The 21408-nt window shown below is 43.5% G+C and overlaps 2 protein-coding genes across 2 annotated transcripts in view; both read right to left on the reverse strand.

Annotated features, from left to right (window-relative positions):
* The window catches only part of kiss1rb (KISS1 receptor b), a gene marked incomplete at both ends in the record, with an annotated part of 203944 nt that overhangs the window by 119063 nt on the left and 63473 nt on the right, over window positions 1-21408 (reverse strand). The gene's annotated exons all lie outside the window — the stretch shown is intronic.
* tut7 (terminal uridylyl transferase 7) overlaps window positions 1-21408 on the reverse strand; it is a gene marked incomplete at its 5' end in the record, with an annotated part of 63592 nt that overhangs the window by 40765 nt on the left and 1419 nt on the right. Inside the window, 8 exons of the mRNA XM_080532850.1 lie at window positions 732-851; window positions 9364-9490; window positions 9967-10036; window positions 10891-10942; window positions 11151-11239; window positions 15393-15570; window positions 16363-16479; window positions 16829-16983. Coding sequence (XP_080388976.1) covers window positions 732-851; window positions 9364-9490; window positions 9967-10036; window positions 10891-10942; window positions 11151-11239; window positions 15393-15570; window positions 16363-16479; window positions 16829-16983 — 908 coding nt within the window. The remainder of the gene's footprint in view (window positions 1-731; window positions 852-9363; window positions 9491-9966; window positions 10037-10890; window positions 10943-11150; window positions 11240-15392; window positions 15571-16362; window positions 16480-16828; window positions 16984-21408) is intronic.

The raw sequence follows: 21408 nt of genomic DNA on the forward strand, positions 1-21408 counted from the left end.
ACCATTCATGCAATTCTACATAGTTTTCATAGGCACTGTTGCACAAATGGAATACATTTAGTTTTTTCCATTCAAATATGTTTTATTTATAAATAAATATTTAGCTGTGGCTACACAGGACCATACCCATGAATGACATCAGTAAAGTCTAGATAGGCTGCACCCCGCAAGAACATACAGTTAAGATAAGTAAGCCTAACAGAACCGATAGAAACAGGTGTGTGTAGGCCTATCAACCTTGTAGTCTAGTTGAATCACAACACGCTGACGCTCATGACACACTTAACCGTTAACCACACTTAACCAAACTTAACCGTTGGACTAACGGTTTAGAATTAATTTGACCATTTTGCTCCCCTCCTTGAGGCTGCTCTTTCTATTTACCAGCAGGTGGACCTGCTGAATGCTGGAGAACTTGGTTCCCACACCTTCTGAATCATCAAATTCAAGCGTCTTTCAAAGACTTTCAAAGACTTTCAAAGACTCAATTCCCTCAAATTCAAGGACCCAACATGGCATAGTTTGAGACAGAACTAGTTCAAGCACTTTCAATGACCCATGTCTATTTTCAAAAACTTTGAAGACCTTGATTTCTTTTTCTCAAATTCACAAACTTTCAAGGATTTCAAGGACCAGTGGAACCCTGATTTATTCAGTTCTTCATCATGTTATTTGGCAGAGAAAAACACTTGTATGTTTTTGTTAATGTTGTGTTTCTTTGTCAGTCTCACCTCAGGGCCCAGGTATGCGGGGAGGATGGGCTCTTTGCGCTGCTGCAGGAAGTAGATGACCATGAGGGCCAGGACGTAGGAAGGCAGGCCACCCTCCTCTGATTGGTCCATGTGACAGATCTGATACACAGCAACACACACAGTCATGGTCTTAACACACCATGGTCTACACACAACACACCATGGTCTACACACAACACACCATGGTCTACACACAACACACAACACACCATGGTCTACACACAACACACCATGGTCTACACACAACACACCATGGTCTACACACAACACACAACGCACCATGGTCTACACACAACGCACCATGGTCTACACACAACACACCATGGTCTACACACAACACACCATGGTCTACACACAACACACCATGGTCTACACACAACACAAAGGTGCAATGAAGCAATGAACTTGTTTTTATGTTTTTCTTCGGGGGGGGAGGAATTCAATTCAGAAACAGGCCAAACAGAAAGGCAGCTATGGGGACAGTCTTAGGCCCAATCCCGATTCCCTTTTCTACCCCTATGGCTCGTTTTTGAGTGCCCCTCGATTTCGAGCCAAGGCCTTCGAACAGAGCCACAAGCCGTAGGGGTTCCCTAAGAAATGGGACAACCCTTCACGACCGATACGTAATCCGTAGTATCGTAGAAAAGCATTGACGCTCGCGATTCATCCACAACTTGAATGAACTTGAACGCTATCAATCGATCACACAAGTCATCAAATAAATAAACAATGTTTCATTATCAGACCCTGGGTTTCCGTTAACCGGTAATTACCGGTCTTTGTCCGGTAAAATCTGTTGAAGTCCGACATATTTAAACCTCTTCGGTCATAATGTCCGGTGAAAATAATTCCCTTTAAGAACAATTTGAATACAATTTGCTAAAATTCATTTGTCACATATTCTGATTCCTTCTACATTAAAAAAGACGAATATATAGGCTATATTTTTTCTTTTATTATTAATGTGTAGACTAGCCTACGCGATGAACAACAGCGGCAGGGTTGCCAGATGGGATTGACAATTTACAGCCTAACTAGTCCGCTAAATAACCGCTAAACCAAGTAGCCCATTCGGGGGTAACCCACCCAATCTGGCAACCCTGTCTCTCAACGGCGCGAGTAGTTTATTGTTTGCGGAGAGTGAAGGTACCTTTCGGGAGTAGTTGTAAGGGAGAAATTCGTCAGTTAATTTAGTTTGATCTAGTCTAAATAAAACCACTGCAGTGACCGGAGTCAAGGTTATTGTTCTGCGTGTTTTGGATGTGCTAGAGCACAGTGAATGACCACAGAGGGCCGCGAGATGCGGCTAATAAAGGACGCTAGCCATCTCAACCCAGTTCATTGATTGAGCCTGCCGTGCCCGTTCCAGCCCTGAGTCGGGAGATTCAGAGTACAACATCCCCCTGGCTACCTCTTCTACTCCCCCTGGCTACCTCTTCTACTCCCCCTGGCTACCTCTTCTACTCCGGGAGTTTCCATTGAACTTTCCTCCTCTACATTCGTCCATCTCCACGTGCGCTACTATCGACAACCTGGGCTACTGGTACCATTAGATTAGGATTGATTAGATTAGGTTGACAATACCACAATACATTTGAGTTTAGGGATATCAATGTTATATATTTGTGTATGTTTTATCTTTATGTAATAAATGTTATAATTGTTCCACATTTGAGACCTGTCTTCCCCCCACTCAGTTATTCAGTCGGTGTCCATCATTTTAGTTCAATTTAGTCTATCTATAGTGTTAGAGTTTAATTTGTGCCACTAAGTTGAAATAGTCCACGGGTGTATCCCCCCGATACATCCGCCCCATTCTCATACTCCCGAGTCCGAGTAAGTATGATTTGACAGGCAGCTAGACTTAATGCCTTCCCAATCAGCGAGACGTGGTTATAGAAATTACGTTGTTTTATTGATAAAAAGGGTAAAACTGGAAAGAGAATAGGGGTGTAACGGATCACGGATAATCCGTGATCCGTTCGGATCGCCCTCCACGGTTCGGAACGCATGTGTACCGCGGATCAATAGCAAAAGCGTTTTTTTTTTTTTTTTTTTTTTTTTTTTTCTTCTAACACCAGGGGAGCCACCCCTCCTAAATTTCGTTGTTTGGTACCTGTGCTGTAGCAATGACAATAAAGACCATTCATTCATTCATTCAAATGTAACCGGTAGAAAAACAATCATGTGCGCTTTATTCTCACTCTCTGCATGTGTACTGAGTTGACAACAACATTCATTCACTCATCTCTGTCCCACTTATATCACGTCATATCACCCGCTAAGCAGCCTGGGTGATTGTGTAAACACACAAAAAAAGTACTCTGTTACGTACTCACTCCACGTGAAGCTGGGAATCCACAGCAACAAGTATCATGGCGAGTGCTAGCAACGTTGGCGAACTGGAAAGGCCTCCCTCGTCATTGAAATCACATGTATGGGAGCACTTTGGCTTCCCTGTTACTTATAATAATGATGGAAGGAGGGAAAGTTACGGTGTGTAGGCATTGTGCCACGCGGAAATCTTATGAGGCAGGCAATACGTCAAGCATGGCCACACATTTAACGCGACATCACCCTGGTGTGTTGATGACGGGGGGCAAGAAAAAAGTAGCTCAACAACAACTTCTCCAAACGTCATTTAAACAGACGATTCCTGCAGACTCAGACCGGGCTAAAGCCATTACCAATTCAATTGGGAAGTTTATCGCGGCAGACATGAGGCCATACTCCGTTGTGGAGAACGGAGGGTTTCAAAATATGATCAATGTGCTTGAGCCACGTTACAAAATCCCCTCGCGCCCCCACTTCAGTGAGAAGGTTGTGCCCGACCTCTATGAAAAGGAGAGGATCCTAATTGTCGGCGAATTAGCAAATGCATCCTCTTTTTACAGAATTCAAGGAAAATGTTGTTTTTATTTAAAAAAAAAAAAATGTTTTGTGTTGATCCGAAAAATGATCCGATCCGTGACTCAAAATCCGTGACACGATCCGATCCGTGAGTTAGGTGATCCGTTACACCCCTAAAAGAGAATATAGAAAACGTACATTACTGTCGTGAAACTATTTAACACACTTCAGTTAACGTAATGTGGAGTCCGTTCATTGATCGATCGATGCAGTCCATTCAAATAGCCATCAAAAGCTAAACTAGGCATACTTAAAATTACCAATTACATCCTCAAATCCCATTAATGCAATTGAAATAAACATCTTAGCCTACAGTCGTAATTCAAAGTAGCAAAGGTGACTAGGCCCAGTGTGGCGCGCGTGCAGCCCTGGACAGTAGCGCATGCGAATCATGAAAGCCTATATTATTATATAGTTCGCATCTAATCGTATCGGATGAGAAATAGACCTTAAATTGCATATATAGGCTATACAACAGCTAATCACCGCGACAAACACCTATATTATATTTGAATATGATGACCGGAATTTCTCCCGTTTGTCCGACACATTGAAATCTTTCCGGACACGTTGACCGGCACCAATTTTTTCTAACGGAAACCCTGATCAGACCATGACAGAATAAGCTCTAACCTGTATGAAACCTGTGCTCCTATGCTGCCGGTCTGCACTGATATAGGACAACAGTGCAACAACTTCGCAGCTGAACTTTAGTTACATTTACGGCGTCATATGTGTCGACTGACGATGTAATCAGCCACCTCTCGGGAAACAGAAATACGTGAAATCGGCCTTGAAACTATTTCTGACCTAAAACTCAGATTTTCGGTTTTTTAGCTAACATTCAACTTTAAGATGTGAAGTACCCACTCGTTATTTTTCCGAACAGTTTTACGTTCATTAAATAAGTGTAATCTAGCAACAAAATAGGCTTGTTTGTCATGAAATAACATACGCTTTCACTTGGGTGTGATTGGCTGTTGAGCTCAAGGGGGAGGGACAAAGTAAGCCGTGTTTTAATGTTTACATTGAGAATGTGTTCTGAGTTTGTTCATAGATTAACACTGCTTAGCTCATCAATTGTTCAGTAATGACTGAAGGCACAAAGAAAGTCCCCAATAAACGAAACTTTACTAGGACAACATACAGATTTCACGGGATCAACATACCACAAGTAAGTAGCCTACAGTCCTTTGTTTGTGTTGGGCTAGCCGCGTTAGCTAGCGAACATTAGCTAGTACGTTCTGTGTCGTCGTATTGCCTTTTAAAGACTTTCTAAAACAATCGCATAGTAGCACATTATGCTGTTCTTATAAGTTGTGTTGTTGCTACTGTGTACAGTTAGTTAACTGTTTTCTTTTGTTACTTGGGTTGGGCTAGCCGTGTTAGCTAGCTAGCATTAGCTAGTAAGTTGTGTGGTATTGCGTAAGACTTTCTAAAACAATCGCATAGTAGCACATTATGCTGTTCTTATAAGTTGTGTTGTTGATACCGTGTACAGCTAGCTAACTGTGTTCATGTTTGTCTGTTTCAGAAGACAGAAGTATCTTTTTGATCAGAGAATTCTGTTCAGATGAGGCAAAAGACACCACATGACTCCACAGCACCTCAGAAAACCTCAGAAAACTGCAGTGTTTCCTCCAGGAATTTTGACCATGGTGGCGGGTAGTGCTGACCGCGCACGCGCGTTTTTTTCGCGTGCACGCGCATGAAACGCGCACGCGCGCTCAAAACAACGACGTCATTTCAGCCAAAACTCGAAAATAAAATGTTTTCCTGTAAATTAAAAACAAGGGTAGTCCGTCCGTCCGTCCCTCTCTGGAATGGAATGGAATGGACTTTATTTGTCATTGCTACAGTACAGGTACCAGACAACGAAATGGTCCATTAAATAAAATGACACGGTTCAAATGTTCACGCCGGCAGTCCGGCTCTCACACATACTGGCAGCGTCCCGGTCTGACTTAGCTCTCGTTTGTGCACGGCTTTCTTTCTTTCCTTCCTTCCTTCCTTCCTTTATGTGAAGTGGCCGGTCCCGGGCACAGCTGCCTCGCATCCGCTCAACGAGCCCGGCGGTTCGGTGCTGCGCTGATTAGCGGATGCGGGACAGCTGTGTGAGCGGATCGCTCCATCTCTCATCTTGATGAAGATGAATGATCTTTATTGTCATTGTAACAGGTACAACGTAATTTAAATGAGGAATCACAAAACAGTTTTGCAAGCGCGTCGCTTCGCGCTTGTGGGTGTGTCTAGCGCTGTGAAGGTCTGAAAAGCGGCCTAAATCTTTTTTTTTTTTTTTTGGTTGAGAAATCTGCATGGTGGCGGAGGAAATTCCATCGTGGCGGACCGCCACGATGAAATGCATGTAGAGGAAACACTGAACTGTATTACTTATCATTACTTACTTTACTCATTTACTTATTATTGTGATTATGTACCTTGCTGCAATGCTAATGATGAAAACATTAGGACAAAGGAATTGCACACTACCTGACTACTTGAGAAATACCTGAACACTTTCATTTTCATCTTGTTGAACTTTGCACAGCATGTTACACTATTGATTGCACTTTAATTCTGCTGTAGTGCGACTACCATCACTTATCACTTTATTACTTATCATTACTTACTTTACTTATTTACTTGTGATTATTGTGATGGTATTGTTGTGATTATGTACCTTGCTGCAAAGCTAATGTTGAAGAACCACAGCCAAAGATTTGTATTATTGTGTACTGTAAAATAAATTCTGATTCAAGACTTTTTTGTATCATTAAAAGAATAATAGTTACAACAACCATAAAGCCTCCATAATGATAAGCTGGCTAATTAGCTTAGGTAATACCTTGCTAGGTAATAATGTTAGCTATAGCTGTCTGACCCAGTGAGTAACACTGACAGATATTGACAGCTGAGTGGTTGGGGGTGGGGTTAACCAGACATTGTTACCGCCCATTACCTGGCTGTGAAGGTGAGAAAAAACAATATCTTTGAAGGGGATTTTCTGTGCTTAGTGATTTCAGGTGTAGCAACTTTCAAATACTCATGTCGTCTTCAATTTGTTTCTGATTTCAATGTATGATGCATCATTTGAAAGCTTACAATCTGTAGTTTAAGCACATGTAAAAAAACAGAAAAATAATTTCGCCTACAGGTAGCCCTTTTCATTGTCAGTTGTCACATATGCCATCAAGGGAAACATGGAAAAATGCATGACTTACAGATTGAGATTTAATTTTAACTAACTTTTGATCGATAACTTTACATTAAATATGTCTACCATCATCCGCTGTCAAACACCACAGGTAATAATTTATTTCTAAATAAACATGATTGTACATCTCTGAAATGTGAATCGCGCACAGATGTATTTCTATGGGGAAGGCTGTGCTTGACGCTTCCATTGAACTGACGTCGGGGCACCCTGTGACAAACGCGCAGATATGAGTGCTCCGGTGTCCTGCTGGCTCCGGTGTCCTGCCCGCTGTCCCGAGCGCGCTGGACTGTGGAACTTTCTATGTTAAGCATAGGCACAGCACCTCGGAATAACAGCGATTTTTTTGCTATAATTGTTGTAAAGAAAAGGTCTATAATGCATTGTAATGACATTAAACTAAGATAATAAGATGGTTATCATAATTTTTAAAATCTTTATTAATAAGTAATTACAGAGAAAGTAAATGCAGTGTTTCCTCTATATGCATTTATTGGTGGCGGGCCGCCACGAATGAATTTCCTCCGCCACTAATTGATTCAGTCCACACACACACAAAAAAAAAAAAGAATCCACCTCTGAACATTTTAGCTGATTAAAATATATCTGATCCTAGATCAGCGCTATAATGGATGTTGACTAAAAGTGCACCTAAATCCAGGCCCATCTCTCTCTAACCGCTGATCCAAAATCAGATTAATGACATTAAACATTCAGTTGACAACGTGACACAAGGGCTACTCCTGATTGGTCTAAATGTGAACCGGCATGAGAACCGTGCAGACTCAACCATCCCCGCTACCTTCCGAAATGCTCGGGCGCCTGTGTTTTCTCCTCAAAGTCTAAAAGTCACCGGTAGTATCATCTAAAAGATACAAAAAGCTGATCTAGCTAGCTAGGTGCACAAATAAGATATCACGTTAAATAACTTCGAAAAATTAAACGAAAACAGCGACAGATGGATGGATTTTTCAAGAAAAAAGATGTCCCAAACATTGCTGAAGCTAGCAGTGGCTATGAGCGATACGAAACTGCATGGCTGGGTGTCGTATTGCAGGATTTAAGTTTCTCTCTATATTTCGGGACGAGGAGCCGCATGGCATGGTCGGACCTTCCCAGCGGTGCCCTCGGGAACGAACGGTAAGCCTCGTTGATAGTAACGTAGCAGTGGTCTAGTATGTTAGCTCCTCTGCTGGGGCATGACACCTGTTGTTTGTAATTGGGAAGTTCTGTTGGTGTGATTAAAATCGCCGAGCACAATAACTGCTGCGTCGGGATTAGAGTTTTCCACAGAGGAGATGTAGGTAATACTTGGGACATTGCAATTGAAATTGCGTTCAAATAGTGATAGTTGATAGTGATAGTGTATATCCCCACTGTGCTGGGTCGCCTCCACACCTGGCACCACAGGGGCCCGTTAATAAGACTGCTGTCTGTGGATTAGTTCGAAAAAAATGTGTCCAATACAACGTTGTAGTTGTTTAGTACAAATGGGTCTAAAGCAGCTAGGTAACATTAGTCCTGTATCAGAGTTGTGTTGTTGGGTCTTGTAGCAGGGTTGGGTTAGCTATAGCAGCTAGGTAACATTAGTCCTGTATCAGAGCTGTGTTGTTGGGTCTTGTAGCAGGGTTGGGTTAGCTATAGCAGCTAGGTAACATTAGTCCTGTATCAGAGTTGTGTTGTTGGGTCTTGTAGCAGGGTTGGGTTAGCTATAGCAGCTAGGTAACATTAGTCCTGTATCAGAGCTGTGTTGTTGGGTCTTGTAGCAGCGTTAGCTATAGCAGCTAGGTAACATTTGTCCTGTATCAGAGTTGTGTTGTTGGGTCTTGTACAGTTGCTCAAAATGCAGATAAGAGAAAGTATAGGCTAATATCAAACCACAATCATAGAGATGACTAACTCAAACGTACGCATAACTAAATAAAAGCAGGCTAACTAACGACAGCTACACGCCCTCAACTGGGAACATAAAGGATAAATGAATTTTGCAATTGAACGTGTCCTACAGCGACAGCTGGTCGTGCAAATCAGGTTCTGGGAAGATTTTTGTAGCTTTTTTTTGCCATCCTCCCTCTAGTTTGAAATTAGGTCGTTGTTTTGAGCGCGCGTGCGCGTTTCATGCTGCGTGCGGGGACAGAGCTATCCGCCACTAATGGAAAAATTCCTGGAGGAAACACTGAAATGACATTTCCGCATTGAATAGAGCGACATAACATTTCTGTAGATGATTCGCAATGCATGCTGAAATCAAGCCATATGGCTTCGAAGCTAGTCTGGTCCTGAAATCGCTCCAAACGAAGCCGTGGATAGCCCTCCCCCTTACCCCTAGCCCTCGATGAAATATGAATTGGGACACCCCTACCCTAAACGTGAACGCGCAAAATGAAGCCATAGGGGTGAAAACAAAGCCGTAGGGGTGAATTGGGATTGGCTCTTAGTCAGGTGAGTGTGAACAGATGGACGGTGCCAGAGGCCTTGTGGACTCACCCTGGCCCAGTGTCGGAAGCCCAGGACCAGCGGGAGGAGGACAGGCTCCTGGTTGGCCAGCTCAGACAGGTAGGCGGTGGTCAGGCAGGCGTTGTCATTGCCGGCGCTCACCTTGCAGACCACACCACTGTGACCGCAGCAACATTCACAGCAGGAAGAAGAAGAAGGTTTTATTCAATATCAACTTGTCAATCAATTGTTGGAATGTTGTATTTCTTTTGTTCTAGTCACAGGGTCAGCCATAGTGGGCATCCCTGGAGCAATGGACCTATCGCTAAGCCACGCCCCCTTTGACAACTCGGACAAACAAACAACGCTTCTCTGACAGTGACTGACTGACCGACCGTGACTGAATGACATTCAATGACTTACAATGGCGGGAGTTGGCAAATTTCTGATTTCTGATTTACCACAGCAAGTAATTGACATGTTTTTTAAAGATGACAAGAATATTTTGTCTAGAAGCTTTTCACTATCAGTGACTTTTGCTGTGATATGATTGGACAATTTCTATTTTGGGGCGTGGCTTAGCGATAGGTCAATTAGGGGTTAAGTGCCTTGCTCAAGGGCATATGCAGCTCCCTCCTCAACCTGAAGACCTACCTCTCCTTCTCTTTACAGATGACGACAGGCACCCTGGCGTGGAAGTCAGCATCTAGGTCCACAAAGAGAGCTGAAAACACAGGAAGTCTCACATCAGACCTGAACAAGACCTGAGGACAAATAACAGGTTTCCTACAAGTTTCAACAAGTCACATTTACGACCTTCTTAGACCTTTTATAGACCTCTTTGAATGGAATTTAAAACCTATTCGCGACACCATATGATAGCTTTTTGCCATCCTCAAGGTGATGAAATTAGGGATTTCACTGCCATACAGACAAAAAATGAAGCAAATTGGCATTTTTGGGGTTCCCGCTTGATTAATTTCTGCGTAAATAGATGTGGTCGGACTGATTTCCTTGCAGGATCTCATTTTTTAAGACCTAGCACCTCATTTTTAGACCGAATAACTGACATTTCAGACCTTTTTGGGCCTTATAGATTGGATTGCTGGATTTTTTACTTTAAGGCTTTTTAAGACTAGCGCGGGAACCCTGAAATAATGGAATGATAGCCTGGCTCTAACATAGCAATGCGTCTGACCGAAAAATGGATATTGCACCAACAACACATGCTACCAGGGTTCCACATTAACGGTTGCCCGATTGCCTGGGGCAAGTGAAAAATTCGGCGGGTTTGTTTGCGCGACAGCGACGACGCTGCTGGATCTGTGTATCGGTCTCGCTTCACTCGCTTCACGATCGTCTAGTCTGGTCTGGTGCCGGCTCCATTCGTTGTTCTTCCTGCACACCCATACACAGATCCAGGATCCAGCAGCGTCGTCGCTGTCACGCAAACAAACCCGCCAAATGTTTCACTTGCCACGGGCAATCGGGCAACCGTTAATGTGGAACCCTGGGTAGTAAAATTATGTTCTTGTCATTGATTTAGTAACCGGCATAGCGTCTCCGGGTCCTACTCACGGCTCACTGACAGACTCTCCTGGACCCGCAGCAACACTTCTGGCTGATGCATCTGGAAACACAGTCAAACATGCATCATTTACAACATAAACACATGATGAGAACAGCATTCTTACGGCGATAACACAATGAATAGCATAGCGACTTTGAAACAGTCGGTGAGAAATGTTTCTTAAAAACTGTCCGGTACTAGTTTAGTAAGAAGAAGAAATGTTGGGGGGGGGGGCTCACACACACAGTCAGATCTCAAGGCTACTTACGTGAGGAGGAAACTGAATGTCGATATTGACATCTGAGTCTTTGAACCCGAACCTGGTGCAAGAAGATCCATAGAGCCTGAGCTTCACCTCTGGGGAGGAAGAGAAGGAGAGATGACAACGCTCAACACTAGGACAGCCATGAGCCCTGTGAGTAAAGAAACATCAGGGCTCTACAGTGCGACCATTTCACTCGCATTTGCGACTAAAAATACATCTGTGCGACTAGAGAAATAAATTCACGAGCACACGTGCGAGTCCAGATTTTTTTTTAAATTATATATATATATATTTTTTTTAAATTCTAAAAATAAATCTGCGCGAACCGTGTGGCCACATTTTAAGCCGTCAGCCAGCCCGCTACGACCACGGGAAGTCATGTTAAAAGTGAAGTTACTTCTGTTAAACTGGCGCTAAGCTAACATCGCTAATCGCTAACTCCCTTTTGGGCCTTAAAGAGACAAGCGCCCTTTTCTCATCTCAAGCTTCATTAGCTTCATTAGCTCACCACATCTACAGATTTGGTCCCACACACTCCAGATTTGAACCCAAGGTTACAACCAGGGTTAACTACCCAGGGTAGAAAGTAGAAATCTCTCAGACCTTCAGAATCCATTGAAAGTAGTGGAGGTACTCCAGAAGTCCAAATGCATCTCTAATCCTAGGAAACCCTAGGAAGCAAGTTGCCTAATGGCATGAAAATGCAACATGTTGTACTTGAGTGTGGCAGAGAGGTGGGACCCCCGGGGATGGTGGTGCGCTAACAGCTAGCCGCCGCAGAGGCACCGTGCTGGGCTGGCCACCTCCACATGTCACCACCCCGGGCAGCATGGGGCTGGGGACTGGTCATCTGGATGTGGGGTAGTTTAATACCCCTAGATGTGGAGTTGTCTGGCCACCGTGTGTGACTGATGTAGCCTGACCCAGCAGCAGGGAGGTGGGCAGCATGGAGACAGACCTCTGCATGGCCTGGCTGGGCTGCTAGCTGACAGACCTAGCCCTAAAGCCTGGCTGGGCTGCTAGCTGCTAGCTGACAGGCATGACATGGATGAATGAATGAACATGCTGCTAACCAGGAGAACTTGACACAGCTAGTTACCATAATACAATGCCATCAACTCTGCGTCTAGTAGGGCTGTAGGCATGGGCCAATGTGTGATTTTGGTGCAAAAATTGCAAAATCACTAATAAAAATGTGTTATAATTACATTTTTCACTGTGCTCCTAAATTTCTTTGTGTGCCCCTAACATTTTTCATTTAGGAGCACATGTGCTCCTAGTGAAAAAGGTTAGCGTAGAGCCCTGAACATGTTATATCTTTGCACTCAATCAAATTTCAGGACCCTCTTTTCATGACTTTTCCTAGATATGTGCATTCTACCACCCAGTATCCTTACATTTTCTAAATCACATCAGGATAAGCTAGTATAAAGCTATTTTGAAGTTTTTCTGTGTAGGAAGCAGGCTAATTTACAAGCGGCCAACTAGTGGTCGTTGTGTGTAAATAGCAGCTTGAGCATTGTAAAGAGGGGGTCATTTGGCCCCCGAGGCGAGTCTTATAGTAGGTAAAAAAGGCACGGCTGTTCTAGTGTAAAAAAGAGCACTGGAGAAACACTTCTCACTAGGACTGGAATTTAAATCTAAATCACCTGAACATCACCCAATCCTCCCGCAACAAAACCTTCTGGACTACACTTCAATCAGCGCATCGAATCTAAATGAGGCGTCGACCAGATCAGCTCAACGGCCTCTAACCCTCGGGTGTTTTCAGGTCTGGGGCGCGTACGTTAACACGCCGAGGCGCAGAGCCCATCATCGCAAGGACCGTGGTTCGCTTCCGGCCATCGACATATCCGGCATGTCATCCCCCCTTTCTCTCACACATCCTTCCTGTCATCCCCCTTTCTCTCACCCCCCCCATCCTTCATGTCAATCTATACTGTCTCCATCCCAATAAACAGGATTCAAACAAGGCTCCCTGAACACAAGGTAAACTACACCACTACAGTGTGGTAGTATACTATTCACTGAGGAGCAACAATTAGTGTTGCCCAAGTTGATGAGATCCCCTTATTCTACATGACAGAAATACGTTATCATCTTGAAGATACTTTTTTACCAGAACGTTCTGTAGCATTACTCCACCTTCCACAAGCAGTGGCCTGAGGTGGTCCAGTGGTCTAGTACCACGGGCCTACAGTGCACACAATGTGCCCATGTCGGCACAGGCTTGAATCCGGCCTGTCTTTCTCTACCGTCTCTGTCCGATAGAAAACTAAGCAAATAAATAATAGTGGGACTGCCCCACGCCAACCCCCCCCCCCCCCAAAAAAAAACGTAAAACTAAAGAATGTTTATCTCTGTCTAGGGTACCCACAGGTCCTTGAAATCCTTGAAAGTTGGTAAATTTGAGAAAAAGAAATAACGTTTTTGAAAATAGACATGGGTCATTGAAAGTGCTTGAATTCCCCTCTCTCTCTAAAACAAATATATATATATATATATATTCAAAAATGTTTTACTCAGCAACTAGTTCTGTCTCAAACTATGCCGTGTTGGGTCCTTGAATTTGAGGGAATTGAGCCTTGAAAGGTGCTTATACAACAGATAGATCTGGTCCATTGTCTCTATTGGCAGGGCTCTACGCTAACCTTTTTCACTAGGAGCACATGTGCTCCTAAATAAAAAATGTTAGGGGCACACAAAGAAATTTAGGAGCACAGTGAAAAATGTAATTATAACACATTTTTATTAGTGATTTTGCAATTTTTGCACCAAAATCACACATTGGCCCATGCCTACAGCCCTACTAGACACAGAGTTGATGGCATTGTATTATGGTAACTAGCTGTGTCAAGTTCTCCTGGTTAGCAGCATGTTCATTCATTCATCCATGTCATGCCTGTCAGCTAGCAGCTAGCAGCCCAGCCAGGCTTTAGGGCTAGGTCTGTCAGCTAGCAGCCCAGCCAGGCCATGCAGAGGTCTGTCTCCATGCTGCCCACCTCCCTGCTGCTGGGTCAGGCTACATCAGTCACACACGGTGGCCAGACAACTCCACATCTAGGGGTATTAAACTAACCCACATCCAGATGACCAGTCCCCAGCCCCATGCTGCCCGGGGTGGTGACATGTGGAGGTGGCCAGCCCAGCACGGTGCCTCTGCGGCGGCTAGCTGTTAGCACACCACCATCCCCGGGGGTCCCACCTCTCTGCCACACTCAAGTACAACATGTTGCATTTTCATGCCATTAGGCAACTTGCTTCCTAGGGTTTCCTAGGATTAGAGATGCATTTGGACTTCTGGAGTACCTCCACTACTTTCAATGGGTTCTGAAGGTCTGAGAGCTTTCTACTTTCTACCCTGGGTAGTTAACCCTGGTTGTAACCTTGGGTTCAAATCTGGAGTGTGTGGGACCAAATCTGTAGATGTGGTGAGCTAATGAAGCTAATGAAGCTTGAGATGAGAAAAGGGCGCTTGTCTCTTTAAGGCCCAGGAGGGAGTTAGCGATTAGCGATGTTAGCTTAGCGCCAGTTTAACAGAAGTAACTTCACTTTTAACATGACTTCCCGTGGTCGTAGCGGGCTGGCTGACGGCTTAAAATGTGGCCACACGGTTCGCGCAGATTTATAAAAAAAAAAAAAAAAAAAAAAAAACATCGGTACTCGCACGTGTGCTCGTGAATTTATTTCTCTAGTCGCACAGATGTATTTTTAGTCGCAAATGCGAGTGAAATGGTCGCACTGTAGAGCCCTGATTGGTCAGTTTGCGTGCTGATATCCATGACATATGCACGGCTAAATGGAATGTTGACACATCTTTTCATATTACTCTGCATTTGTATATATTACCGTTATCGAAGTTACATTCTTACCGTTGCTTAGCAACCGATAAACAACTGTTCAGCGGATAAATACACATAGTACCATAAAACATAGTTCCATTAAAATACATTAATTAAAAGCTTGTCTTTCTTTTGTGAAATATTGATGGATAAAAGTGGTAACCGTTGTATAAAAGCGTTATGGAACTCAAAGCCGTGGTATATCGTGGATATCGGCACAGCTAGGGGATGATATCAGCTAGTTGTACTGATATCCACGATATACCACGGCTTTGAGTTCCATAACGCTTAATTGAAAGTCCTTGAAAGGTGGTTGAAAGGTGGTTAAAAGGTGGTTGAAAGGTGGTTGAAAGGTGGTTTAATGTGATGTTTCAGAAGGTGTGGTGTCTGTCTGTCCTCTTACCAGGCAGGACGGACTGGAGGACCCCCTGCATGCTGCAGACCACCTGCCTCCTCCCCTCCACCTCCCGGGGGCTGAGGCCCAGCTCCATGACCACGCCCTGCAGCGCCCGGCCCACTGCCGACACCTGCTGGGGCCCGGGGGGCAGGATCTCTGTCAACATGGCCTCCTCCCGCCGCTCCTGCACACACACACACACACACACACGGTCACGCAACACACACACACGGTCACGCAACACACACACACACACACACACACACACACACAGTCACGCAATACACACACAGTCACGCAACACACACACACACACACACAGTCACGCAACACACACACAGTCACGCAACACACACACACACAGTAACGCAACAGTCACGTAACACACACACACACACACACACACACACAGTCACGTAACACACACACGGTCATGCAACACACACAGTCACACACACACACACACACAGTCACACAACACACACACACGGTCACGCAACACACACACACAGTCACGCAACACAGAACACAATATGCAAAGAAAGCATGTTTCAGCCAGACTTCAGATTTACTAACCACTTAAACTATGTTTCTCCTTCAAATCACTTAAACTATGTTTCTCCTTCAAACCACTTAAACTATGTTTCTCCTTCAAATCATCGTAAGTCTAACCTTAAACAAAAGTGCACCAGGACAGAACCATACAGAACCATACAGAACCAGTACAGAACCAGTACAGAACCATACAGAACCAGTACAGAACCATACAGAACCAGTACAGAACCATACAGAACCATTGAGAACCATACAGAACCAGTACAGAACCATACAGAACCAGTACAGGACCAGTACAGGACCAGTACAGGACCAGTACAGGACCAGTACAGTGTACCAGAACAGAACCAGTCCAGTGTACAGTGCAGCAGAGCAGCAGCAGTGCGGTGGTGAGGACAGCTGAATGGAGCGTGCGTCTCACCCTGGCCCTCCTCTTGTGCCACTTGTCTTTGACGTGTCGGTGGGCGGCGGAGACGGAGTCCAGCAGCAAGTCGCAGAGGAAGCAGGTGTACAGGGCCGCGGGGCTGCTGCGGGACCTCTGAGCCAATCAGAGAGAGGAGAGAGAGCACAGGAGTCAGCCAGGGAGGGGTCAGCCAATCAGAGAGAGGAGAGAGAGCACAGGAGTCAGCCAAGGAGGGTTCAGTCATCAGCCAGCAGGACAGAGGACAGACACTGACGCATTTTGGGAACGGATTTAAAATACCAGAAGGATTCTCTAGAGTCATTCTGCTTCCATTATAACATGATGCAAAACACCTGTAGCTGTAAAGATAACATCCCCCATGACCCAACCCAGTATGTATTGAGTCAACATAAGTATTCGCTGAAGGACTATTGCCAAGTGCCATTCCATGCCCGTCCACACGGAGCGCCGGTGGGTCACGCACCTTCTTCAGGCGAAAGATCTGGTCTCGGCCAATCCGCTCCTCCGCCTGTCGCAGGCCCAGCAGCTCTTTGGCTGAGAGCGCTGACTCGTCGATCACATGACCCCGGTCATCCTCCCCCAGGCCACGCCTCCGGTCCCGGTTCCTCCGCCTCCCTCCTGAGCAGGGATGGGGGTGAGAATATGTTAGATACCGATGCCAATATCATCCTGCTTGTCGGTACAATTCTTTATCGTTCTTAGAGATTCCTGATAAATTTTCTGTGTGGAAAAAAAAAAGTAGGCCTACACAGGTTCAGCGTCACGGTGGCTGTTTTAATATCTCTTGAATATCGGAACACAGTGTAGAATGTCTGCCTAATAACATTTGAACATGAAAAAATAAAATGAATTAGCCTACAATGTGCCTTTTCTTAAAAGGATATAACTTGAAAAAGACATCTAAAACTGACTGATAAAATAAACAATTCTTCTTTAGAAAAATAGGCATGTATGCCTCGTAACATTTGAACACATTTCAAAAGGGAATAAGCTTGAACCCAATATAACATTTTACTGGCACATAAAATAAACAATTCTTCTTTAGAATTTAGAAGGTGTGGCTAAAACAAGATCATGTGAAGATTGATGTCTGTCCTATTTAGAAAAGAGGCTACAGTGCAGCCAACAGTATCATTATGTTAAGCCTGTAACAATTATGAAATTACTGTCTAATGGCAACTACATGTCTAATGACAACTACATGTCTAATGGCAGTCTTGCCTGTGCTCCAACGCGCTAGCTAGCTAACAACAAAGAGCGTCATGAGAATTAGCAGATAGCTGCTCTGCATGTTAAGCACATCACAACATCCAGACAGAACATGAACATGCTAAAAACACATGTTTACACACAGAGTACACATAATTACATTATAGATCATTTTTATGTTCAAAAATACATTTTATGATAATAAAGAGGCATGGTTTACTTCATAGGTTGCTGTGTTATTACATTGTTATTACATTGTCTGGGTCACATAACAATGAAACAACTACCGTATTTTCCGGACTATAAGTCGCCCTTTTTTTCATAGTTTGGCTGGTCCTGCGACTTATAGTCAGGTGCGACTTATATATCGAAATATATATCATTTCATACTGACTGACATGAACCAAGGAGTAAACATTACCGTCTACAGCCACGAGAGGGCGCTCTGGGCTTGTGACAACTATATGAAGAAATTAACTGAAACTTAACGGGAGCTTGGTGAACTTGCTTACCGGTAACTTGCTTGTTGGACTCGCTGTCTTGTTATGTTAATTTAGCCTATTCAGCCTCCCAGGTATGTTCTTTATGCTATTGTGTAGCTAAATAACTGTTAATGTGTTACGTTAACATACCGGACACCTATTCAGCCTGTTGTTCTGTGTGTTATTGTGTGGTTGAATAACTTGCCTTTCCAGATTAAATGTCTGTTCTTGGTTTTGGATTTTGTGAAATACATTTCGAAATAACTGAGACTTAGTCCAGTGCGACTTATATACACTACTGTTCAAAAGTTTGGGGTCACTTAGAAATGTCCTTATTTTTTAAAGAAAAGCACTGTTTTTTTCAATGAAGATAACATTAAATTAATCAGTAAATACACTTACTTTTCAAGTTCATAAACATTGTTAATGTGGAAAATGACTATTCTAGCTGCAAACATCTGTTTTGAAATGGAATATCTACATAGGTGTATAGAGGCCCATTTCCAGCAACCGTCACTCCAGTGTTCTAATGGTACATTGTGATTAGAAAAACCTTGAAAACCCTTGTGCAATTATGTTAGCACAGCTGAAAACAGTTTTGCTGGTTAGAGAAGTTATACAAATGGCCTTCCTTTGAGCTAGTTGAGTATCTGGAGCATCACATTTGTGGGTTCGATTATACTCTCAAAATGGCCAGAAAAAGATAACTTTCATATGAAACTCGACAGTCTATTCTTGTTCTTAGAAATGAAATGAAGGCTATTCCATGTGAGAAATTGCCAAGAAACTGAACATTTCCTACAATGGTGTGTACTACTCGCTTCAGAGAACAGCACAAACAGGCTCTAACCAGAGTAGAAAGAGAAGTGGGAGGCCCCGGGGCACAACTGAGCAAGAAGACAAGTACATTCGAGTCTCTAGTTTGAGAAATAGATGCCTCACAGGTCCTGAACTGGCAGCTTCATTAAATGGTACCCGCAAAACGCCAGTGTCAACGTCTACAGTGAAGAGGCGACTCCAGGATGCTGGCCTTCTAGGCAGAGTGGCAAAGAAAAAGCCATATCTGACATTGGTCAATAGAAGGAAAAGATTAATATGGGCAAAAGAACACAGACATTGGACACAGACATTGGAAGTTTGAAGGACAAAATTATTATTTCAAATAAAAATCATTATTTCTTACCGTGTCAATGTCTTGACTATATTTTCTATTCATTTTGCAACTCATTTGATAAATAAAAGTGTGAGTTTTCATGGAAAACACGAAATTGTCTGGGTGACCCGAAACTTTTGAACGGTAGTGTATGTTTTTTTCCTCTTTGTGACGCATTTCGTGACTTATACTTCGGAGCGACTTATGGTCAGAAAAATAGGGTATATTGTTAATCGCAGTTATTTCTGAGATAATTAATTGTAGCAAAATGTTGAATTGTTAAAGGCCTACATCATACTGATAATATTAAACTATGCATTTTACTTATTAAAATATATTTTCAGCTGTGTCATTAAATTACCATATAATAAACCAAAGGAACATTTACATACAACTTCAAGTGAGATACTATAGAACTTATTGCAAGATATGAATAACATATAGGACTATACACAATTCCTTGACCTCACTTGAGACAAAGAAACATGAACATATTGGAACACAACGTATCAATGGACGCATTATTATTCAGTGGCAGCGACATCTACCATTTAGAATCCACAACGTTGAATTTCACATGACAGTTTGTCACATTTTAAATAGATAACATGCTACTTTATCAGTTTTTTAAGTTTGCGAACGGACACCGGGCATTGGGGCATAACCTGAGCGTTTGAATACTGTCCTTGTTGCAACTAAAACGTTTAGAGTCCGATACTACAGCGCAGAGTTTGAAGTCAGACGCAGAGTTTGACGTCATGGCGCCTGAGTTTTTGCAATGCGCAACTGTCAGAAAAACATGACGGCATCGATAAAAGGAATCTATAACCTTGGAGAAGGACAATTTCCATGGATCGAACAATTTGGAGCCAGTCTTCGATTCCCATCCCATCCCTACTTCTGAGGCAAGACAGACCACTGGGTTGAATCACTACGTTAGCCAGACTGATACATTATGCTGAATGTTGATGGTATGATGATCAGTGGACTCTTGGACAGATCAGTGAGAATGAACACAGTGTTTCCTCTATATGCATTTATTGGTGGCGGGCCGCCACGAATGAATTTCCTCCGCCACTAATTGATTCAGTCCACACAAAACAAAAACAAAAACAAAAAAAACAAAAACCCACCTCTGAACATTTTAGCTGATTAAAATATATCTGATCCTAGATCAGCGCTATAATGGATGTTGACTAAAAGTGCACCTAAATCCACGCCCATCTCTCTCTAACCGCTGATTCAAAATCAGATTAATGACATTAAACATTCAGTTGACGACGTGACACAAGGGCTACTCCTGATTGGTCTAAATGTGAACCGGCATGAGAACCGTGCAGACTCAACCATCCCTGCTCAGCAGTCTTACCTGCCGAAATGCTCGGGCGCCTGTGTTTTCTCCTCGCAAATAACGGGCTAAAAGTCACCGGTAGTACCATCTAAATTTAAAAGATACAAAAAGCTGATCTAGCTAGCTAGGTGCACAAATAAGATATCACGTTAAATAACTTTAAAATTAAACGAAAACAGCGACAGATGGATGGATTTTTCAAGAAAAAAGATGTCCCAGACACTTCAAACATTGCTGAAACTAGCAGTGGCTATGAGCGATCCGAAACTGCATGGCTGGCAGGAGGAAACTTTCGCCAAGTTGGACATACTTTTCCTGTTGTGTTTGAGACGGAGCCAAGACTGCTCGTTTGGAAGGACATTGGATCCGTGAGTAACGTAAACCTTCAGAGCTGATGGATGGAAACCGGTATCACAAGTTTATATTCTGTATATTATTTTATTTTTTTTGCCATCCTCCCTCTAGTTTTGTTTGAAATTAGGTCGTTGTTTTGAGCGCGCGTGCACGTTTCATGAGGAGGAAACACTGGAACATGATAATTGTCTCCCTCCGATGTAATCGGGGATTCGGCCTCTGTGCATTCATAAGGCTTTCACACCGGCAAAGAACCATGCCGGTTCGCGTTCGCGTTCAGGAACCTCCGAACGTTGGTGCTGTCTGGCGAACGAGCCCACGTTCATACCAGTGTAACCAGAACCATCCGTGTCATCAACGATGGGTGATGAAGGGGCGGGATAAACAAAAATGTCACAACTAGATGGCGGCTACTTCACTGGAAAAGAGGATAATATCTTCCACTACAGTATCTGAAATAAACACAATTTTCTATGAAACAAAACACAAGACAC

Source organism: Nansenia antarctica, assembly GCF_963989245.1.
Source record: "Nansenia antarctica genome assembly, chromosome: 5".
NCBI lineage: Eukaryota > Metazoa > Chordata > Actinopteri > Argentiniformes > Microstomatidae > Nansenia > Nansenia antarctica.